Genomic DNA, 19,249 nt, shown 5'->3' with positions numbered 1-19,249 from the left:
CAAGCCTAACAACCTGAATTCAAACCTTAGGACCTACACAGTAGACTAAGAATTGACTTCCACAAGCTAACCTCTTACCTACACACACAAATAAATAACAGATAAACAAACAAACAAGTAAATGTAATTTAATATGTTTAATTAAGGTTGGAGCTAGAACCATGGCTCAGCAGTTAAGAGTACTTAGTTATAAGGAATACAGTTTCATTCCCAGCACCCATGTCTGCAGGCTCACAGTGACCTGTCATTCCGTCCAACCCAGGGAGTCTGATGCCCTCATCTGGCCTACATGAACACCAACACGCATATACTCACATACTCATACTTACATATACACAAGTACATACAAACAAAAGTAGTAAAAATAAAGCTTAAAAAATAAAGAGCAAGCAGAACAGTGATGATGCACACCTTTAATCCCAGCACTCAGGAGGCAGAAGCAGGTGGATCCCTGTTGAGTTTGAGGCCAGCCTGGTCTACAGAGCAAGTTCCAGGGCAGCCAGGGTTACACAGAGAAAAAAGCAGTCTCAAAAAAAGCACCACAAAAAAATAATATAATAAAAAACAGATGCTAGAAGACAAAAACATTGTGACCAAAACAAAGACCTCAAAAGTGACCAAACCCTAGAAATGAAAAACAGTACAAGAACAAAACCCTTAAGATGGACGTGCACAGAGCCACAGGAGCTTCCTCTTGCTCCTTCTGTATTCTAGGTCCTGCCCTAAGTAACAGTCATGCTTTTTTGTTTGTATACACAGAGGCTCCAGTAGCATAGGACTGGGGGAATGTGCTTGAATCAATGTCTTGTAAACTACTCCAAGTAAATAATTGTTAAATAAACAAGCAATTCAATAACAGGGTCTGTTGAGCTAAAGAAGTGATTTTTGAATTGAAGAAAAGAACTAAGTAAACTACTTAGAACCAAAAAGATTAAGAGATGAATACCAAAAGAGACAAAGAGATTTAAAACTATCAAAGAAGTCATGATAGGTGAGACAATTTCAAACTTAATGAGAACATGAAATCCTGGGCTAAGTACCATCCATAACCTCAGGTTACACGCAGAGAAGCTTCACCTAGACAGAGCACCTGAGAGGCTACCAGAGAGAAAGACAGATTAGTGCCAAAGCATCAAGTGGACCAGGTAAAGGCTTCTCATCAACAACACAAGGCCTATTTTCAGTAAGTCATTTTTGAAATGCTAGTAGGAGATGACCAAAGGCCAGGGTGCAGCTGAGTGGTAAAACACTTGCCTGGCATGTGTGACACCATAGGTTCATTCCCAGAATTGAAGGGGTGGGTCCCATTTATAAAGGGGCAGGAACCGCAGTTTCAATACCTGGAGTCGGAGAAGATTCAGCGTAGCCACAGCCATGCACTCTTTCTCTTGGGGTGGGGGCCAGTCAGCAGTGCCATCCATTCCCTCAGTTACTTGACGCAGCAGGAGATCCAGCTGCTCAAAAGTCATTGAGCAAATGTCCACCACAAAAGGGACACGAAGGCCAATGGACCACTCAGAACAAGATGACCATGCAAAGCTCTGTTCAAGAAAAAAAGAAACCTAACATGAAACCTGTAGCTCATCGATGGTCTGCTCCACTGAGAGACTTACCACTCAGTATGAAAATGCCCCAAGTTGTGACTTACTCATCCCTCTACATCCCAAATTCATGGATGTCTAGCTTACATACTATCTCCAACTTCCTCTCCTATTTTACTATCCCATCTCATTTCCACACCTGAAAAAGGAAAAAGCTTTTTCCAAACTGTTTTCACTCATAAAATTACTAATCCAATTAATGGATGGACGTGAGTAGTCAACTCACTTACACTGGTACAACCAACATTCTAAGCAGAAGACATATTAGGTGTATATATACAACCTTCCTAAATGCACCAACAGTATAATGTAACTAACTGACCTTTATAGAACAGCTCACGTAGAAATAGTTACTTAGAAGAAACTTTATAACATCAAATGCTTAAAGACCAAAAAGGGTTAAACTGCCAGGCAGTGGTGACACGCTCCTTTATCCCAGTACTTGGACAGCAGAGGCAAGAGGATCTCTGTGAGTTCAAGGCCAGCCTGGTCTACAGAGTGAGCTCTAGGACAGCCAAAATCCAAGATTCCATGTCAAATAACCTGAAAGTGAGCCCAAAGCAAGCTGAAGTGAAAGACTCTTAAAAAAGAAAAAAGCAAAATAGTTAACAAAAAACAAAGGTAAAAAAATTAACTAAAAATAATTATATTTTTAAAATCAACAAAATTAAACCTCTAAGGGGGAAAACTAAAACAAAAATATACAAGTTACTAGTATCCAAGTGGCAAATGACTTCAAATGGTTAGTCAGAGAACACTTAAAAAAAAAATATATATATATATATATATATATATATATATATATATATATACATTAATTGCACAACTGTAACAGAATGGAATGATTGATTCCTGAGGGCCACAATGAGGAAAACCAACTCATGAAACAGAAACCATGAATGCCTCTTTATCTGCTAAGGAAATGGAATTTTAGTAAAATTGTATTTTCAATTTCTAGGCTCAGATGAATTCACAAACATAGCATTATACATAGTCTCCCTTAGAAAACACACAGGAAAGTGCCCAATTCTTTTCGTGAGGCTCTGACAGAAATTAAATGAGCCAGCACAAAGAAAGACGCATGACAATAACCCTGATGAGTATACATACATAATAAATAAATAATAAAATATTAGCAAGTAAAACCTATAAACATCAAAAGGGCATAACATCATGAACTACAGTTACAGCAGTAATGCATGGATTACTTTGAAAAACAGTATTTTCCAGAATAAATTACTACATAATCTGAGAAAATATATTTTTTGAACAAATTTCAGTGTCCATTTAGAATACTTCCCAAAAAAAAGAAGCAACCCACAACCAACAAAGAAGAGCTAGAGTTAGGGGGTGGGAGAAGGAGAGGGGGAGAGGGAGAACAGCTGTCTCTACAAACAATGTATCAGAACTACAATGAAGTAACATGTGGTTTGGAACGACTGCAAGATAGAAGGACACCACATAAAAACTGGTATTTCTACACACTAGCAGTGAACATTTGAAAAATGAAATTGTAGAAAACACCAAACCTAACTATGTAGTCAGTACCTGAGCAGGCCCACAGGCAATTCCAACTATGTGTTTGGTGTCCAGTCCTGGGAGTGCAGTAGGTTCTGGCTTGGTCACACGCAAAGTGTCAAAGTGCTGGCACTGATCATTGCTCCCCCAGCTGTGTACCTCACTGTCTTCTGTCAGAGCAAGGCAGTGGGTAGAGCCTGCAGCCACATCAATCACCTTCTTCCCTAGGGAAAAGATGCAACTAGTTACACCACTAAGACTGTGGCTGTAGTTCCAAAAAAGACATCTGCTCACAGCTACAGAAGAACAGAAAGCATTTAATATTAACTTCTGACAAGTAACACATTCCTTTAATATGAAGTTCAATTTCTTTGATTGCACAACACTATTAAAATACACGTCATGCTGGCACAGGCCTTTAATCCCAGCACTCAGGAGGCCTAGAGGCAGGCAGATCTGTGAGTTCGAGGCCAGCCTGGTCCACAGAGTGATTTCCAGGACAATCAGAACTACACAGAGAAACAAAAACAATTCTGATGGATGAGAGACAATACTTAAAGCAGCACTCATTTAGCTTTTCTAAGAGATAGGTTTCCTGAGGAATTGTTTTCTAAGCATGCGTGGCCACCAAAACATTCTCATAATCAATTTGTTGACCGATTAACTGATTGTCTCATGGGCAGGAGAGGACATGCCACAGCACACAAGTGGGGGTCAGAGTGCAAGTTTGTAGAGTTGGTTCTCTTGTTCCACCTTTATGTGGGTTCCTGGGATCAAACTCACCCCACTATACTTGCATGGCGTGTTCCTTTACTAGCTCTTGTCCCACGGATTTTGACATTTAATTAGGTTGGTGGAACAAAGGTATTTTAATTGATAGATTTTTTTATTTTTTATTTTATTTTATTTTTGTCTCCAATACCACAAATGTAGCCATGCAAAGTATACTCTGCACTAAGGACTTTTTCTTAAAAGGAAGCCTACCCTGTTTTCAAAGTCACATGATTTAAGTATTTTTATAGTAAGTATTGATGTAATGGTAGAAAAGCATTATACCTTTTCCTGTAGGTGAGTCTAGCATAATCAACAGTGTTTCCATATAATGTCAATAAAATCAGCTGAAGAAAATTGTTCCCTAGACTGTTCTGAGTGACTGTAAGTTAACAGCAATAGTATTTAAATATTCCTATAGTAAGGAATTAAATAACTTGTAATAAATAACTGAACAGCTCGATTTTCTGCATTAATAGAGGAAAATGTAAATCAGAGGCAAACTGAATTGCAATAGAGTCGCACAACACAGTGACCTGTGTTACTCTACAACTTATCTCAGGAGCTTGGGAATAAACGCCTGATAAGCAAAGATGACTCATAGTAAGCAAGGTATTAACATACTATAAAATAAAACTGATAAACAAAGAACTGACACATCTCACTTAAAAGCTTCACTTCCAAACCCTCTCAATAAAGAAACAGAAACTGAGAAAGGAAAATGAGTTGGTGTAAGGATCCACTAAACTAGTCTTTGAAACAAAATGTAGACCAAATCCTGTATTTGTGAATAAACTTTTATGGAGCTCAGCAGGCCCACTCCCTTAGCAATTAATAAGCTAGCCCTTTAAGAAGGCTGTATCGGGCTGGAGAGATGGCTAAGTGGTTAAGAGCACTATCTGCTCTTCCAGAGGTCCTGAGTTCAATGGCCAGCAACCACATGGTGGCTCACAACCATCTATAATGAGATCTGATGCCGTCTTCTGGTGTGCAGGTGTACATACAAGCAGAACACTGTATTAAATAAATCTTATTAAAAAAATGAAAAGGCTGTCTCATTGTGAACTAAATAAAATACCAAAGGGCCCAGTGGACATACATGTTCTGACCTTGAGTGACTCACTGACCTTGACTTTCTGTGCTTTCTTGTCAACTCATCTGTACTTCACCAGCTCCCCCCTTAGGAAAGGATAGACAACCTACAATCCCACTAGACCAATTATAGAGAAAAAAAGGAGAGTCTTTTCCCTTTACAAAGTCCATGCTGTAATAGGTCCACACCACACTACAGAGGACCCTGCACTCACACCCACACTGACTTCCCTTTTCCCCTCCAGTCTGCAATGCACATTAGACAGTCCTATAACCAAGCATGTATACCTTAAAACCAAGAAAAAGGTCATCTCAGACCAACTCGGGAGGACTCAAGCCTACTTCCCACTGGGACCCCACAGCACAGTAAGTCTCAAAGTAAATAAAGTTAAAGTTAAATTTGATGAGAATAATTTAGGCCGTCTATTAAAAGAGATCAGCCACTTTCCATTATCTATAGCTATCAGGATGTTAGTAAGTTTCAAATGACAGTCCACTCACTGGATATAAGGTAAGTAAAGAAATCTGAATAGATCTGTAAGGCTTAAATTTTACTTCTGCAATCACCTTGCAAGCCTTCCAAGAGTTTAGGATAACGGACATGTTCTTCTGTTCCATGACCAAGCCTCTGATTGTCACCTTTTCCCCAGGAATAAACCTGGCCATCTTTTGTCAAAGCAATAGAAAACTGACTTCCACAGCGAACTTTGATGACATCTAAGTCTTGAAGTTTTTCAATCAGCTTTGGGGTTTTACAGCCATCACTTCCACCTCTACCCAACTTCCCATAGTCACCATCTCCCCAGGACCATACTTGACCTAGAAAATACAAATAAATACATGTAAGTAAAAATCACTGCACACTTCAATGGAAGTTTTAAACAACTGAAAATAACATAATCCATAAAACAGATAACAAACTTACCTATATATGGTTAATATTACACAGGTTATTGCCTAAATGTAACCTAATTTATATTTCAGATTGGCGTATTAGTGATTGAAAACAAGAGCTAGAGAGATGGCCCAGTAGTTTAGAATACTGCACTTGGGTCTGGAGAGATGGCTCAGAGGTTAAGAGCACCGACTGCTCTTCCAAAGGTCATGAGTTCAATTCCCAGAAACCACATGGTGGCTCACAACTATCTATAATGTGATCTGATATGCATAATAAATAAACAAATCTCAAAAAAAAAAAAAAAAATACTGTCCTCACAGCCATCCAGGATCAGCACCAATCTTCTGCCCTCCTCAGGCACCAGATACACAAAAATTCATTCATACTTATAGGCAAAACCTTCATACCCATATAATAAAAATAACAAATAAATCTTATTTTAAAAGTAAAAGATGAGTTTTATTTTTATTCCTAATAAATGGAAAGCAAAGATCAGATTCTTATTTGGGGGGGACCAATACTACTGCTTCAACTAAATACTAAACACAGAACACAATTACACTGCTCCAGAAGACATGAGCACTGAGGTATGTGGCAATGCAGCATTTTGTTTATTTGTTTGTTTGTTTGTTTCTTTGTTTGCTTTTTCGAGACAGGGTTTCTACGTGTAGCCCTGGCTGTCCTGGACTAGCTTTGTAGACCAGGCTGGCCTTGAACTCCACTTGAGATCCACCTGCCTTTGCCTCTCAAGTGCTGGGATTACTGCAGCATTTTACTGACCACTCTACAGTCTGTCTGCACACTGCTGTCCCCATGACACTGCAGTGTTTCCCAATGGCATGTATCAATGCAATATAATTTAATTAAATATGACATAAAAGGGTACAGTATAATTACAAAAAGTGGTCTTCAAAACTGAGCTGAATAATTTGCAAAACCTTTGTAAAATTGGGAAAGGAGAAAAAGGAAACTGTTCAGGTATACACTATTGAAAGTTGTAAGAGAAAGTCCAGAAGAAACTAGAATGAAAACTACAATTTGTTTGTAAATACTCAATTCTCATTCTACTGTCCAAATCAAAGTACAATGAACTTTTCCTTAAACGTGGTATTTATTTATTTATTTATTTATTTATTTTACTTATTTATTTATTTATTTATCACCACTTTGTGGGTGATTCAGGCTATAATAACGACCTAACTATGCCACTGTGACTGGAAAACAGCCAGAAACAACATGTAAGCCAGCTAATTTGGAAACAATACAATGCTAATTGTCAAGCTAGGCTAATCCCTGATCTAAACTGAAAACTATAAATAATACACTATTAGCTGCTCAGTGAAAAAAAAGAAAACAAAACTCAGTGTGCATGCATGTGTGTGTGTGTGTGTGTGTGTGTGGGTGGGTGGGTGTGTGTGTGTGTGTGTGTGTGTATCAGAATACATGCCTAATTTTATGTCCTGCCTAAAACTCTATTGTTTACACTAGAACCAACATTTTCGGCAAGCCTATCACCCAAGACCAGACTGCACAGGGCAGGCAGAATGCTTCCACTGCACCAATCACCTCAGGACACAATCATGAGCAGGAACACTTCCCTATAAGAGTTGAACCAAAAAAGTATAAGTGTGAGGTGAGCAATATTTATAACCTTATTCCTAGGCACAAACAGCAATTTCACAAGGAATACTGTAGTGAGAAATTTGGAATTTTGGTTTCTTTAAAAAACACAGAATTGTTATAAGAATATGTTTTTGTTTTAATCCCAGGTGTAGGGATATGGGATTGCTTTGCAGCAGCTGACTATGACTGCCTCGTACTCTAGCAGAGGCATGGTCTTGCCAGCTGCTAATAAATTCTGCAATTATTGACATTTGGAATTCTGGGGACTTTTCAGAAGGTATATAAATGCTAGAGCCCCGATAGACGGGTTGTTGGTTGCTGTTAGATGTGGTCTGTTAAGTAGTAGTGTGCAAAGAAGAAGGAGAGGAAGAAGAAAAAGAGGAGGAATAGGAGGAGGAGGAGGAGAAAATAATTTGACTGTGAAAATAAAACTTGCCCAGGAGCTTGACACCCTTAATGAGGAGAAAGTAGTCTAACAATACTGTTGTCCCTTTTCCTCTCTATCTGTTTTTCTCTCATATCTACTGTTAGAGGGTTAAAGGGGAAGAAGAAAAATGGTGAAGGGTAAAAGAAAAGAATAACCTATAAAATAGCTAAATCCAGTTACAGAATACCAAGGACAAAGCCTAAGCATAACTTGCATAACCTAACCAGGAACTGGAACTCCTACAAAGTTGTCTCAGCTACTCAGGAAGCTGAGGAAGGTAGAGTCCCAAGAGTTCATGGCCCACTGGGCAAAACACCAAGGTTCTATCACAAAACAAAACAGAAGCAATCCATCTTAGTTAAAAGTTTTGTAAACTATGACTCATTGAATAGTGGACATTTAAAAATAATGAAAGGGAGACTGGAAAGATGGCTCAGTGGTTAAAAGCACTGACTGCTCCTCCAGAGGTCCTGAGTTCAATTCCCAGCAACCACATGATGGCTCACAACCATCTACAATGTGATCTGATGCTCTCTTCTGGCCTGCAGGTGTACATGCAAGCAGAGTACTGTATACATAATAATAAATAAATAAATCTTTAAAAAAAATAATGAAAGGGTACTTGCTTTGGCAGCACATATATTAAAATTGGAACAATACAGAGAAGATTAGCATGGCCCCTGCACAAGGATGACACACAAATTCATAAAGCATTACAGATTTAAAAAAAAAAGAAAAAAAGAAAAGGAAGGAAGAAAAAAGGCCTTTCAAATGGCTACTCTTTCTAGGACTCAAAAGCAGCAGAAGCACACTGATCCTGGAATGTCCACTCTGTCATCAATAGGCTTTAGGTGGATATGGCAATGCTGAAAGATTTTATCTTGAATAAAAGACATTCTCAGAAGTTGTTTCTCAACATGCCATTCAAGCTCTGTAGGAGAAAACAGACTAAGAAATTCCCCAGTTAATGCAAGGACTGACAAGGTGCAGAAGTGAGACCACCATAATACATGTAGACAAATGCACTGCCTAAAATGGATGCATTTCTGACCATCAAGCCTGAACTTCCAATGGACTAAGAAACTGTGGTACATTTACACTACGGAATACTACTCAGCTATTAAAAACAAGGAATTCCCAAAATTTGTGGACAAATGGATTGATCTAGAAATTATCATAATGAGTGAGTTCACCCAGAAGCAAAAAGAGACAAACGGTATATACTCATTTATATCAAAACACTAGTCCAAGGGATACGTACCATGAAAAACTTTACTTACCAAGAAAATGGGTCAGAAGAGAGGACATCCTATTGAGACTTTAGGCGAGAGTAGCATGGAAGAATGGGGAAATAGTAGGACCCACAGGGTCCTGGAAACCTACAAGAAGAACTTTATGACAGGCAGATCTGGGTCCTGGGGTCCTCCTCAAACTAAGGCACCAGCCAAGGAGAATATAGGCAGTAAGCTTTGAACCCCTACCAAGACCTAGCCGACGAACATGATATTCTCCACCGTTGAGTGGAGAGTGAGATCTGACTCTCACACGAACTCTGGTGCCCCTTTTCTGACCACGTTCCCTGGATGGGGAGGCCTGGCGGCACTCAGAGCAAGGATAGCAAGTTACCAAGAAGAGACTCGATATTCTAAGAGCATATATAGGGGGAGGAGGACTCCCTCAATCACAGACATAGGGGAGGGGAGAAGGGGGGAAGTGGGAGGGAGGGAAGAATGAGAGGAAACAGGGGAAGGGCTAACAATCAAGATGTAATATGAAAAAATTAATAAAATTTTTTTAAAAAGCCTGAACTTCCACATGAACTCTCAGTAAACAAATAAATATGAGCTAGGCATGAAGACAATGGCCTGTAATCCCAGCACTATGGAGGCCAAGCCAAGAGGAAAATAAGTTCAGAGACAGTGAAGGCTACTTAGCAAGATTGTGTCTCACTAATAAACACTAAAATATATAACTATAGCTAGACAGGAATAGATTAGTAGAGTAGTTGGATCCTGGATTCAAGATTCCCAATACTACCAAAATATGTGTGTGTGTGTGTGTGTGTGTGTGTGTGTGTGTGTGTGTGTGTGTGTATACAATCTCTCTAACAAACACAAACAGAAAGCTGAAATTAAAAGCAAGCAATCGGGATACTCAGTGAATACTGTATTTTTCAGACAATAAGATGTACTTTCCTCCCCCAAAAGTGGGGTGGGGTGGGGGGATTAGGGTGTGCCTTATGGTCCAATTGCTGTTTTTACCATTTTTATTGTTTTATTCCTCTAAAAATTGGGTGCGTCTTATGGTAAGGTGTGTCTTATAGTCTGAAAAATATGGTATACAAAAGAAAAACTACTAAGAGCAAGCAATTTCACATTAGATTATAACGTATACAATGACTATGAAAGATTGGTTGTAATGAGGCAAAAAAGGCTAAATGTTGGGAGAATATATTAATAATGAGACAATTCAGAATGTCAGCTATTTAGCTGTAATTTTTAGTCAAAGAACAAAATAAAGTAACCACTAGATAAGGTCGTAGCCCCTAGACAGCCACCTGCTTTCAAGAACCTACAACCTGGGAAATTCTTGGGCCTCTTCCCTGAAGCTACTGAGACCTTCACTGTGGTAGTTTGAGTGAGAAATGCCCCCATAGTCTTGGGCATTTGAACACTTGCTTTCCAGCTGCTGCTGCTGTCTTGGAGAGACTTAGATAGCACAGACTGCTAGAGGAGGCACGTCACTGGGGGCAGACTTGAGAGTAAAAAGCTTCACCTACTTCCAGTTTTCTCTCTCTGCTCTATGCTTACATTCAAGATGTGGTTTTTCAGGCTCCTGCTCCAGCTGCCTTGCCTGCCTGCTGCTATGCCTCCCAGCCATGATGGACTTTTAATGCTCTGGAAACACAACTCGAAATAAACTCTTCCTCCTACAAGTTGCCTTAGCTATGGTATTTTATCACAGCAACAAAAAAGTAACCAATACACTCACCAACATAAAGGAGGATGACAGGGAGGGCAGCAGTTGCATGAAGTTCATACAACTCCAAAACTCACTCATCCAGGCAACAAGCAGCAGCATCCCTAAGAAACTGCCCAGGGTAGCACAAGCGCTACATACCATTCTCGGTCACGGCCAGCGTTTGAGCATCCCCACTCCCACAGGCAACATCGATGACCTTTAGTCCTTTAAGTCCAGCCACCAGCATTGGAATGGCCTCGTCTTCACTGGAGCCTTGAAACAGATACAGCAGTCATTCTCAATGCTTCTCAGAAGACGCAACCCCCTCCTACCTCAGGACTGTACTTATGTAGGGCAGACATACCATGGCCCAAGCGGCCATAGTTCCCACGGCCCCAGGTGTACAGCTCCCCTTCAGCAGTGATGGCTGCACTATATGTGCTCCCACATGCTATGTGCACCACGTGCTTCCCAGCCTGCTTTCCTGAGAAAGCAGAGATCACCTTGGGCTCCTCCAGAGGCCTGTGGGAAGAAAGGCAACAAATAGCATCTTAGGCATTTCTTAAGAGTTAAAGAAAGCAGACAGGTGATCAGAGCACAAGACTTTTTGCCTTTCTATCTCAAACACCAAACATAACCTGAATACAGTCAGAGTACCTACACAACAAACTAAAAAGCAACTCTACTCTGAATGTCCCCAAGCACAGTCTATCAGCACCAAAGTAATGAACTGCTGACACACCTTACAATATGGCTACACTCCAAAATATTATTGTAAATAAAAGTCAGAAATAAATTCTTTTGTAACTGGCTATAATCAGTTCTAGAAATTGCAAAATAATAATGAACAGAGGACAAGACAAAGGCTGGTAGGAGCTAGATTTTACAGATTAAAAAGTTTGAGAAAATAAGATAATTGAAAAAATAATTGGAAAAAAAAATCCAATTAGCAAAGTGTCCCATGCTTATAATCTGAACTATGCATCCTATGATAAACAGCATTTTCAAAGACATGATGTTTGGCTCACTTTGTGACTACAGACAAGAATGGGCAGAGCAGGGAAAAGTCAATCACTGCTGGGCACAACCGTTCTCTTCTTATTTCAGCTCACATTTCAACTCCTCCAAAAGTTTTTCTCCAATTCCTGTCATTTGCACTGATCTTTTCCCTTCCCTGAACTCCTACAACAAGGAAGGTGATTGATTTGAATGACCTCAGCTAATCCTGACTTCTCTAAGAAATACTTTATAGGAAGTCTACTATAAACACTGCAAAGAAAGCAAATTGGAGGCTTAATCCATCCTATAATGTGCTGTCCTATACCTTGGTGCCTTTGGAGTCCATGCCAATCCCACCCTCCAGTCAGAGAATAAGAGTCATTCCAAACTCCTTTCTTTTTCACCAAGGTTTCTCTTATTTTTCTCAATTTCTTACATTGTAGCTTTGGGATACTTCTAAAATAATGCACCATACATACCATTAGTTTTCTTGCAGGCTGAGATTCTTCTCAGAGAATATTCTAAGTAGTGATGTTTCCATCTCTATCCTCATGGTATAAAAAGACAATATACCTTCCAGTCCCTTCTCTACCAACTCACAGACAGTCCTGGTTGCGATATTTGTGCCTGTCCCTTGCTCATGCTCTGACTTCATGAAGTAAGCTTGCCCCAGGAACAGCACATCTACCTAGTGCCAAGATCTTTCCACCAGGCTCCATTTGCAACAGCACAATATAAAATGGTTCCATTACTCTGTAGGAACTGGCAGACATCTCAATTTTCACCCATGAGCATTTAAAATACCCATCTTTCTGTTTTATTTCTAATCATTCATAACCAAAAGCTTCAACCCAGTTAGGTAAGATTGATTTTTATGCTTGTAATAACAATATCATAGTTCCACAGGCTGTATTGGCAGAAGACACGGTGCAGTGTGCAGGACAATACATGGGTATTTCTGTGTCTAGAGAACATGATGGAGGAGACAGTTGCTAGCCATTGCTAATGCTGGCAACAGAGCACCCTCTACTTGTGGCAAAGTTCCCAAGGAGTCAGTCATCAAGAATAGATACATGCCAGGCATTACAGCCCACACCTTTAATCCAAGCAGAGGCAGGCAGATCTCTGTGAGTTCAAGAACAGCCTGGTCTATATAGTAAGTTCCAAGACAGCCAGAGCTACATATTGAGACCCTGTCTCAAGGGAAAAGAAAAAGGAGGAGGAGGAGGAGGACGAGGATGAGAAAGGAAGGAAGGAAGGAAGGAAGGAAGGAAGGAAGGAAGGAAGGAAGGAAGAAATAGGAAGAAAAAAGACACCCGTTGTGTCTCCCTCCTTATCTAAGCTCTGCAGTAGGCAAATGGAAATCACCCCTGACATTTTCCAGTCTGTTGTGAATATGGACAACCAAAGAGCATATCAGTTTCTGAAAAGGCTATACGTACACAGTGTCTCCATGGCCCAGCCTTCCGCCATCCCCACAGCCCCAGGAGTACACCTCTCCTGTGGCAGCCAAAGCCAGATAGTGGTGACCATCAGAATGGGCAGCAATTTTCACAATGTTTCTGGAGGCAAGACCCTGGACCAGTTGTGGAGCCTAGAAAAGTTAAATCAGGAAGAACATTAGTCAGTCATAGTAATGGACAATAAAAACAGGATGGCTCTCTCATTCATATTCCCTCTGAGATAACATCTGCAAAGACTAGGAATCACCAGGGCTTCTGACCTGTTCTCCATTCGAGCACCAAGAGAACAGTAGGAATTCTCCAAGTGATCCATGGAATGGCAAGTGCTGGTGTGGAAATCCTAGGGCAGGCAGCCCATGTAACAAAGACACACAGCTCAAGTATGTTCCTTAAATGAGAGCACGCATGTTCCAATGCACCACCATCCTCATCAGACCCCATTCTTTCTCTGTCAACTCTCTTACACATGAAAAACTAGTTTACAAAAATCAGTGTGACTAACAATGAGAATTACTTGATGGAGTTCTCAATCTTAAAAACTCAAAACCCTGATGATATTAATTATCACAACTGAGTAATTTAAGCTGGCTAATAATATATGAATGGACACCAATGACCGAGAACTACACATGTGGCATCTACAAGCAAGGACTCACCACTGAGGGAGACATGCAGACACACTTAGCACCTACCAACATGTCACTGTTGTAAGCTTGTGTGTACACACGGCCATTGCGGGACAGGATCAAGAAACGCTTTTCTGCACAGGCAACCTGCATTACCCCCAGACTGGCAAGGCCTTCACACTGGATTGGACCAATCACATTGGCGTAGTATTTCCATCCTATTAACCCCCAACCTATGACCTCCTGCAATGATCCCTGTAGGAAAAGAACACATGTAAATGTTTTCTTTAGAGTAAAAGAACACCCAAGACTAATACTGAGATACTACATAGGCTAAAAACAAGAGATTGATTGAAAGCATCAAAATAACTCAGAACATTTCACATAATCTCAGTTAAATGGTAACCTCCCTGGGTTATTTTTCAACAATATTTCATTTTAAGAGTACCATTCAGAAGGTGGCCCTTCAGTAGATTTGCTCAAAACACATCAGGTTATTTTTCGTATCAGAACTGGCAGAAAATCAAAAGCCCAAGCATAAAGCTGGGAACAAATGCTTTTATTGGTGGGGGCGACGGGAATGACGCTATGTGGGACCAATCTGAAGGTAACTAGCCCATGCTGGCTACCTACTAGCAAAGGCACATATTCATGCATCCTCAGGGGTAAACACAGGAACATGTGCCAGATCAGCCACGACAGTATCATTTGGGTAGCAAAATTCTGTCCATTAAAAGGAGACGTGTTAAGAAACAGATATATTGCCAGGCATGGTAGCCCAACATAGCTCTCAAGAGACAAGCATTCACAGACTCTGAATTCAAGGCCAGCCAGGGCTACAAAGTGAAATGTTGTCTCAAAATAATAGTCATAACAACAACTATGGCAGGAAATGGTGGACGAGGAGGAAAGAGAGAAATCTGACAGGTCAAACTCAAGACATAACATATTTATTAAGACAGCTTTTAAAAAATTAAGAAGCCATGCCTATTTACTAATACAGAAAGACAACAGTGTATCTATTTGGTGAGAAGAAATAGAAAAAAGAAGCTAAATGATAATTGTACCATGCTACCACTAATATGTTCATTCCCAGAGAACAGTGAAAAGTTTCAGACCAGGCTAGCAAAGTGAGATCAAGCAGATGGGATGCTGAACATATGGAAATCAGGAGATGAAACAATAATGCACTGTCATATACAGTTCTGACTTTGAACCATGTGGCTATGTTTTATACTTTCTTTAATGAAGTCTTGTTCATATTACAAATAAAAATCTAAGAAACTTGGGTTGAAAGCCAGCATTATTCTGTATAATCTTGAGAAGAATATTACCATCGCAAACATTCATTTTTCTCATGGATACAATAGGGGGAACATGTGAGCAGCAGCTGTGTCACATGTGATGTCTTAGATGGGCAGGTATGCCCCAGGTTCTTGTCACAGAGGCCAATCACCACTACTACCATACTATTATTTATACATTCTACATGACACATGACAGCACTGCTACTGCATTATAAGCAGCATTACACGCTACACACCTCAGTGACAGCATATGTGATCAGAGTGAACAAGGCCATGGGTTTGACTCCCAGCACTAAAGTAGAACAGATTCTCTGGCATTTCTATATACATGCCATGAAGCCTGCTGTTATGTGAGCAAAGGTAAGCTCTCTGAGGTCCCTAATTCAGTAACTAAGTCCTGTGTACTTGTGAGGAGTGAATGAAGTTCTGAATAAATATGTTACTGACATGAGCACAGCAATGTCAAGGACCCAACTACCTCAGGCTCATGAAAATGAAAGAGTTGCCAGGTCAGACTCAGAAAAATGGCAAAGCCTCCCACCAGTAAGAGTACCATTATTCACAGTGCACGTGTGTGAGGAAGGTGAGGAGACTAAAGCTTCTTCCTCTCTCCCAGCTGTTTTCAGCCTGAGATTGCTCCTCTGTAGACACCTGCCACCAAGACTGGCTTAACTCCTCCTCCTTATACTGTATTTATACTCACACAAAAAATGCACTCAGTTTCAGGGCTGTAGGTGCCTCCATCTAAGTGAGCACAGCCCATTTAATCGAAGCATTTCTGGAAGTGTATCTGTTTTCCTCATTCCTGCATGCCCAATACCTCATCACCCACTCACAGCAACACTAGGAACTACAGGCACATGTAGACATTCTAACTACCAGTATCAGAAATCAAATGTGGCACATACACAGAATGAGAATGGTTATAGCTTAGTGTTTGTGGTAGGTAAAGCTAGTTACCAACCTAGCAGAATATGGAATGGCCTGGGAGGTGAGCTTCTTGACATGCCTGTGGGGAATTATCTTGATATTTAAATAGAAAGACAAATTTTAACTGTGGGTGGAACTGCTCCCTGGACAGTGGATGGAAAAAGCAAGCTGAGCACTAGGAAGCACTCACTATTCTCTTGACTATTAATTGTGAATACAAGGTGAGCAGTATTTCAAGCTCCTGCTGCAATATATACCAAAACTTTAAGAGTTACAATAATCAGCCCTTTCTCCCTTAGGTTGCTTTTGTCACAATTTTGGGGGTGTTTTGTTTTGTTTTGCTTTGTTTTCTTAATCACACCAACAAGAAAAGAAACTAAGACACTGGTAAGGCACCTGCCCAGCACCTTCACAGTCTGAGGGATTTTTCATCATTGCACAAGAAAAAAGCCCAACTCTAGCACATACCTTATGAGATGTTGGAGAACTACATAGAGGAGGCATACATGGTGTAGCCAGGCGATCTAAATGAGCCATGACAACAACTGCAGTTTGTCTTAAATCAATGGCAAGTTCATTGTCTTGTGGAAGAGTAAGGTACCTCAGGAAACTCTCATTGGGGCTCAAAGGGCCAGATAAAAGCTAGATTAAAAGAGAGAAATAAACAGAAACAGTAGAAGAAAAAAATATCACCATCAACTTCTAATCACTACTTACATTTTTGTGTTTAGTTATACATTTCCTCTATATCTTCTTTTAGCTATCAAACTACAGTGTTGATCATATAACTACATTATACATTTTTATCCTTCTACACCTGGCATATAAATATACATAATATTGGCTGTATAATCAATGTACTTTTTGTACCACACACGTGCAGACTCCACATGGCCTGTTAATACAGCAAAGCCACCCTATAGGAAGACTCCCCTCAAACTCTAATGAGAAGACTGGAAAAATAGCTCTGTCCATACAGTGCTTAGCATGAGGACCTGAGTTCAACTCCAAGAACCCATGTAAAAATGTCAGGCACAGTGCTCTACACCTGTAATCCCTGAACAAGGGAGGATGAGACAGGTTCACTTGGCAGCCAATCTGAACTACCTAAGGAATTCTAGGCAAGTGAGAAACCATATCTCAAAAAAATACGGTGGGTAGCTCTTGAGGAGTAAAACCTCAAATTGACCTTAGCCATCCATACAAGGTAAAAATTGATGGAGACAGACAGACAGACAGTCAAATAGACAAGCAAGCAGGCAGGCAGGTAGGCATTCACACACTTTTTTTTACATATAAGAACACATAGCAACCTCTCTGAAACATAACACAGTAAGTAGTTTAACAAAGCTAAAAACAAAACCCTCATTTTGATATGAATATTCTCCACTTTAGAAGGGGATTTTGTTTTATTTCCTGGTGTTTGCAGCCCCAGAAACTGAACCTTGTGCTTTAGATTTATTGTGCAAATACTCTAAGAGTCTTTAACAACCCTCACCTCACCCATTTGAATTTCGAAGCAAGGTCTCTTTAAGTTACCTGGGCTAGTATTAAATCTTTGATCCTCCTGCCTCAGTCTCCTAAGTAGAAAAGATAACAGGTCTGTACCATCTGGCCTGGCTGTCCACTCTACTAAAGCCTTATCTTATTTACAGCCAACACCATATTTCTTTTTGTTTTGTTTTGGATTTGGTTTTGTTTGGGTTTTGTTTTGTGTGTGTGTGTGTGTGTGTGTGTGTGTGTGAGATTTGGTTTTGTTTGGGTTTTGTTTTGGGTGTGTGTGTGTGTGTGTGTGTGTGTGTGTGTGTGTGTGTGTTTGAGACAGGGTTTCTCCATGTGGCCTTGGCTGTCCTGGACTCACTTTGTAAACCAGGCTAGCCTTGAACTCACAGAGATCCACATGCCTCTGCTCCCCAAGTGCTGGAATTACAGAGGTGCACCACCACACCCAGCTTAACACCATATTTCCAATTCTTGTTAAAAGTCTTATTATCACTTACAAGTGTTAACACATAAATTAGGCCAAAGTGATAATGAAACACCTAAGTCTTTATAGAAAAATAAAAAGACAGAGCCACAGTCTGAGGTTTTATGAGTATTTGTTTACATTTACAGAGAACAGCCTAACACAGCATCTTTAATTCACTCCCCAAAACAGTCAACAGCTGCTGGGAACACACAGGCACTAAGCCAGATACACAGAGATCACCACAGCTAACTCAACAAAGACCTCTGCAAAGTCAACATGACAGGCAGTACACAGATCCCTCTAAAAGGTCAGTGGATCCATGCAAATCACATTCCTCTTCCTAAGTACAAATGTGAAAGCTGCCATACAGAAGCATCTTTATAGTATGTATGATACTTTACCACTATAATATAGTGCATGTGACCTTCTACACCTACCCCATCTCACTTACTGCTATCACCTGTAAACAAATACACCCAGAGGCATCTTCTTCCATGGATGTACACACTATGGCTTATCTATAATAAAATTATTTCCTTGATAGTATCAGAATAAGAAAGAGTTACCTATACACAAAACCCCAGGAGATACTCACATGCATGTCGCCCTCTGCATGTGGTATGTCCTTACTGCCAATAATGCTCTGGAACCTCTGCAGCAGAGGCAAAAGAGGGGCACTGGTACCCTGGGCGGAACGCTCATTGTCAGTTTCCTGTGCCCCACTGTCCCACAGCTGAAGCAATAACAGGATCGCAGACAACATTTGGCTGAAAAGGAACGATATTTGCTCTCTAGTAAAAACAACTAATGTCTACCATACCACATCAAAACTAAACAAACAAATAATTACAATTATTGGAGGACAATGATAGAGAAAATGCTAACATCATGTCATGAAAATAATTCTTGGAAATTAAATCACTGAATTAACGCCAAGAATTTAGCAAAAGAGAACTGTCGTCTATCGATAATCATAAAAATAGCTGAGACATTCAAGTAGTGCTTTCTACATGAAACTTCTAGGACCTAAAGTCAAAAAAGTAAGAATAGCTGTATCAGAAAGA

General features: G+C 40.1%; 1 protein-coding gene and 1 non-coding gene across 2 annotated transcripts in view; one reads left to right on the top strand and one right to left on the bottom strand.

Moving 5' to 3' along the window:
- The window catches only part of Herc2 (HECT and RLD domain containing E3 ubiquitin protein ligase 2), a 178,624-nt gene that overhangs the window by 124,896 nt on the left and 34,479 nt on the right, over positions 1-19,249 (bottom strand). The window contains exons 9-17 of the mRNA XM_051148642.1: positions 18,781-18,952; positions 16,685-16,858; positions 14,046-14,234; positions 13,333-13,484; positions 11,256-11,413; positions 11,051-11,164; positions 5,550-5,801; positions 3,150-3,343; positions 1,341-1,541 (exon numbers count right to left, since the gene is read on the bottom strand). Coding sequence (XP_051004599.1) covers positions 1,341-1,541; positions 3,150-3,343; positions 5,550-5,801; positions 11,051-11,164; positions 11,256-11,413; positions 13,333-13,484; positions 14,046-14,234; positions 16,685-16,858; positions 18,781-18,952 — 1,606 coding nt within the window. The remainder of the gene's footprint in view (positions 1-1,340; positions 1,542-3,149; positions 3,344-5,549; positions 5,802-11,050; positions 11,165-11,255; positions 11,414-13,332; positions 13,485-14,045; positions 14,235-16,684; positions 16,859-18,780; positions 18,953-19,249) is intronic.
- LOC127192560 (U6 spliceosomal RNA) lies at positions 8,549-8,655 on the top strand. The gene has a single exon (XR_007831027.1). It is a non-coding gene; the product is annotated as a U6 spliceosomal RNA (small nuclear RNA).

This window comes from Acomys russatus, chromosome 7 (genome assembly GCF_903995435.1).
Source record: "Acomys russatus chromosome 7, mAcoRus1.1, whole genome shotgun sequence".
NCBI lineage: Eukaryota > Metazoa > Chordata > Mammalia > Rodentia > Muridae > Acomys > Acomys russatus.
The sequence above is the reverse complement of the archived record's forward strand: the minus strand, read 5'-3'. Positions and strand labels throughout refer to the sequence as shown.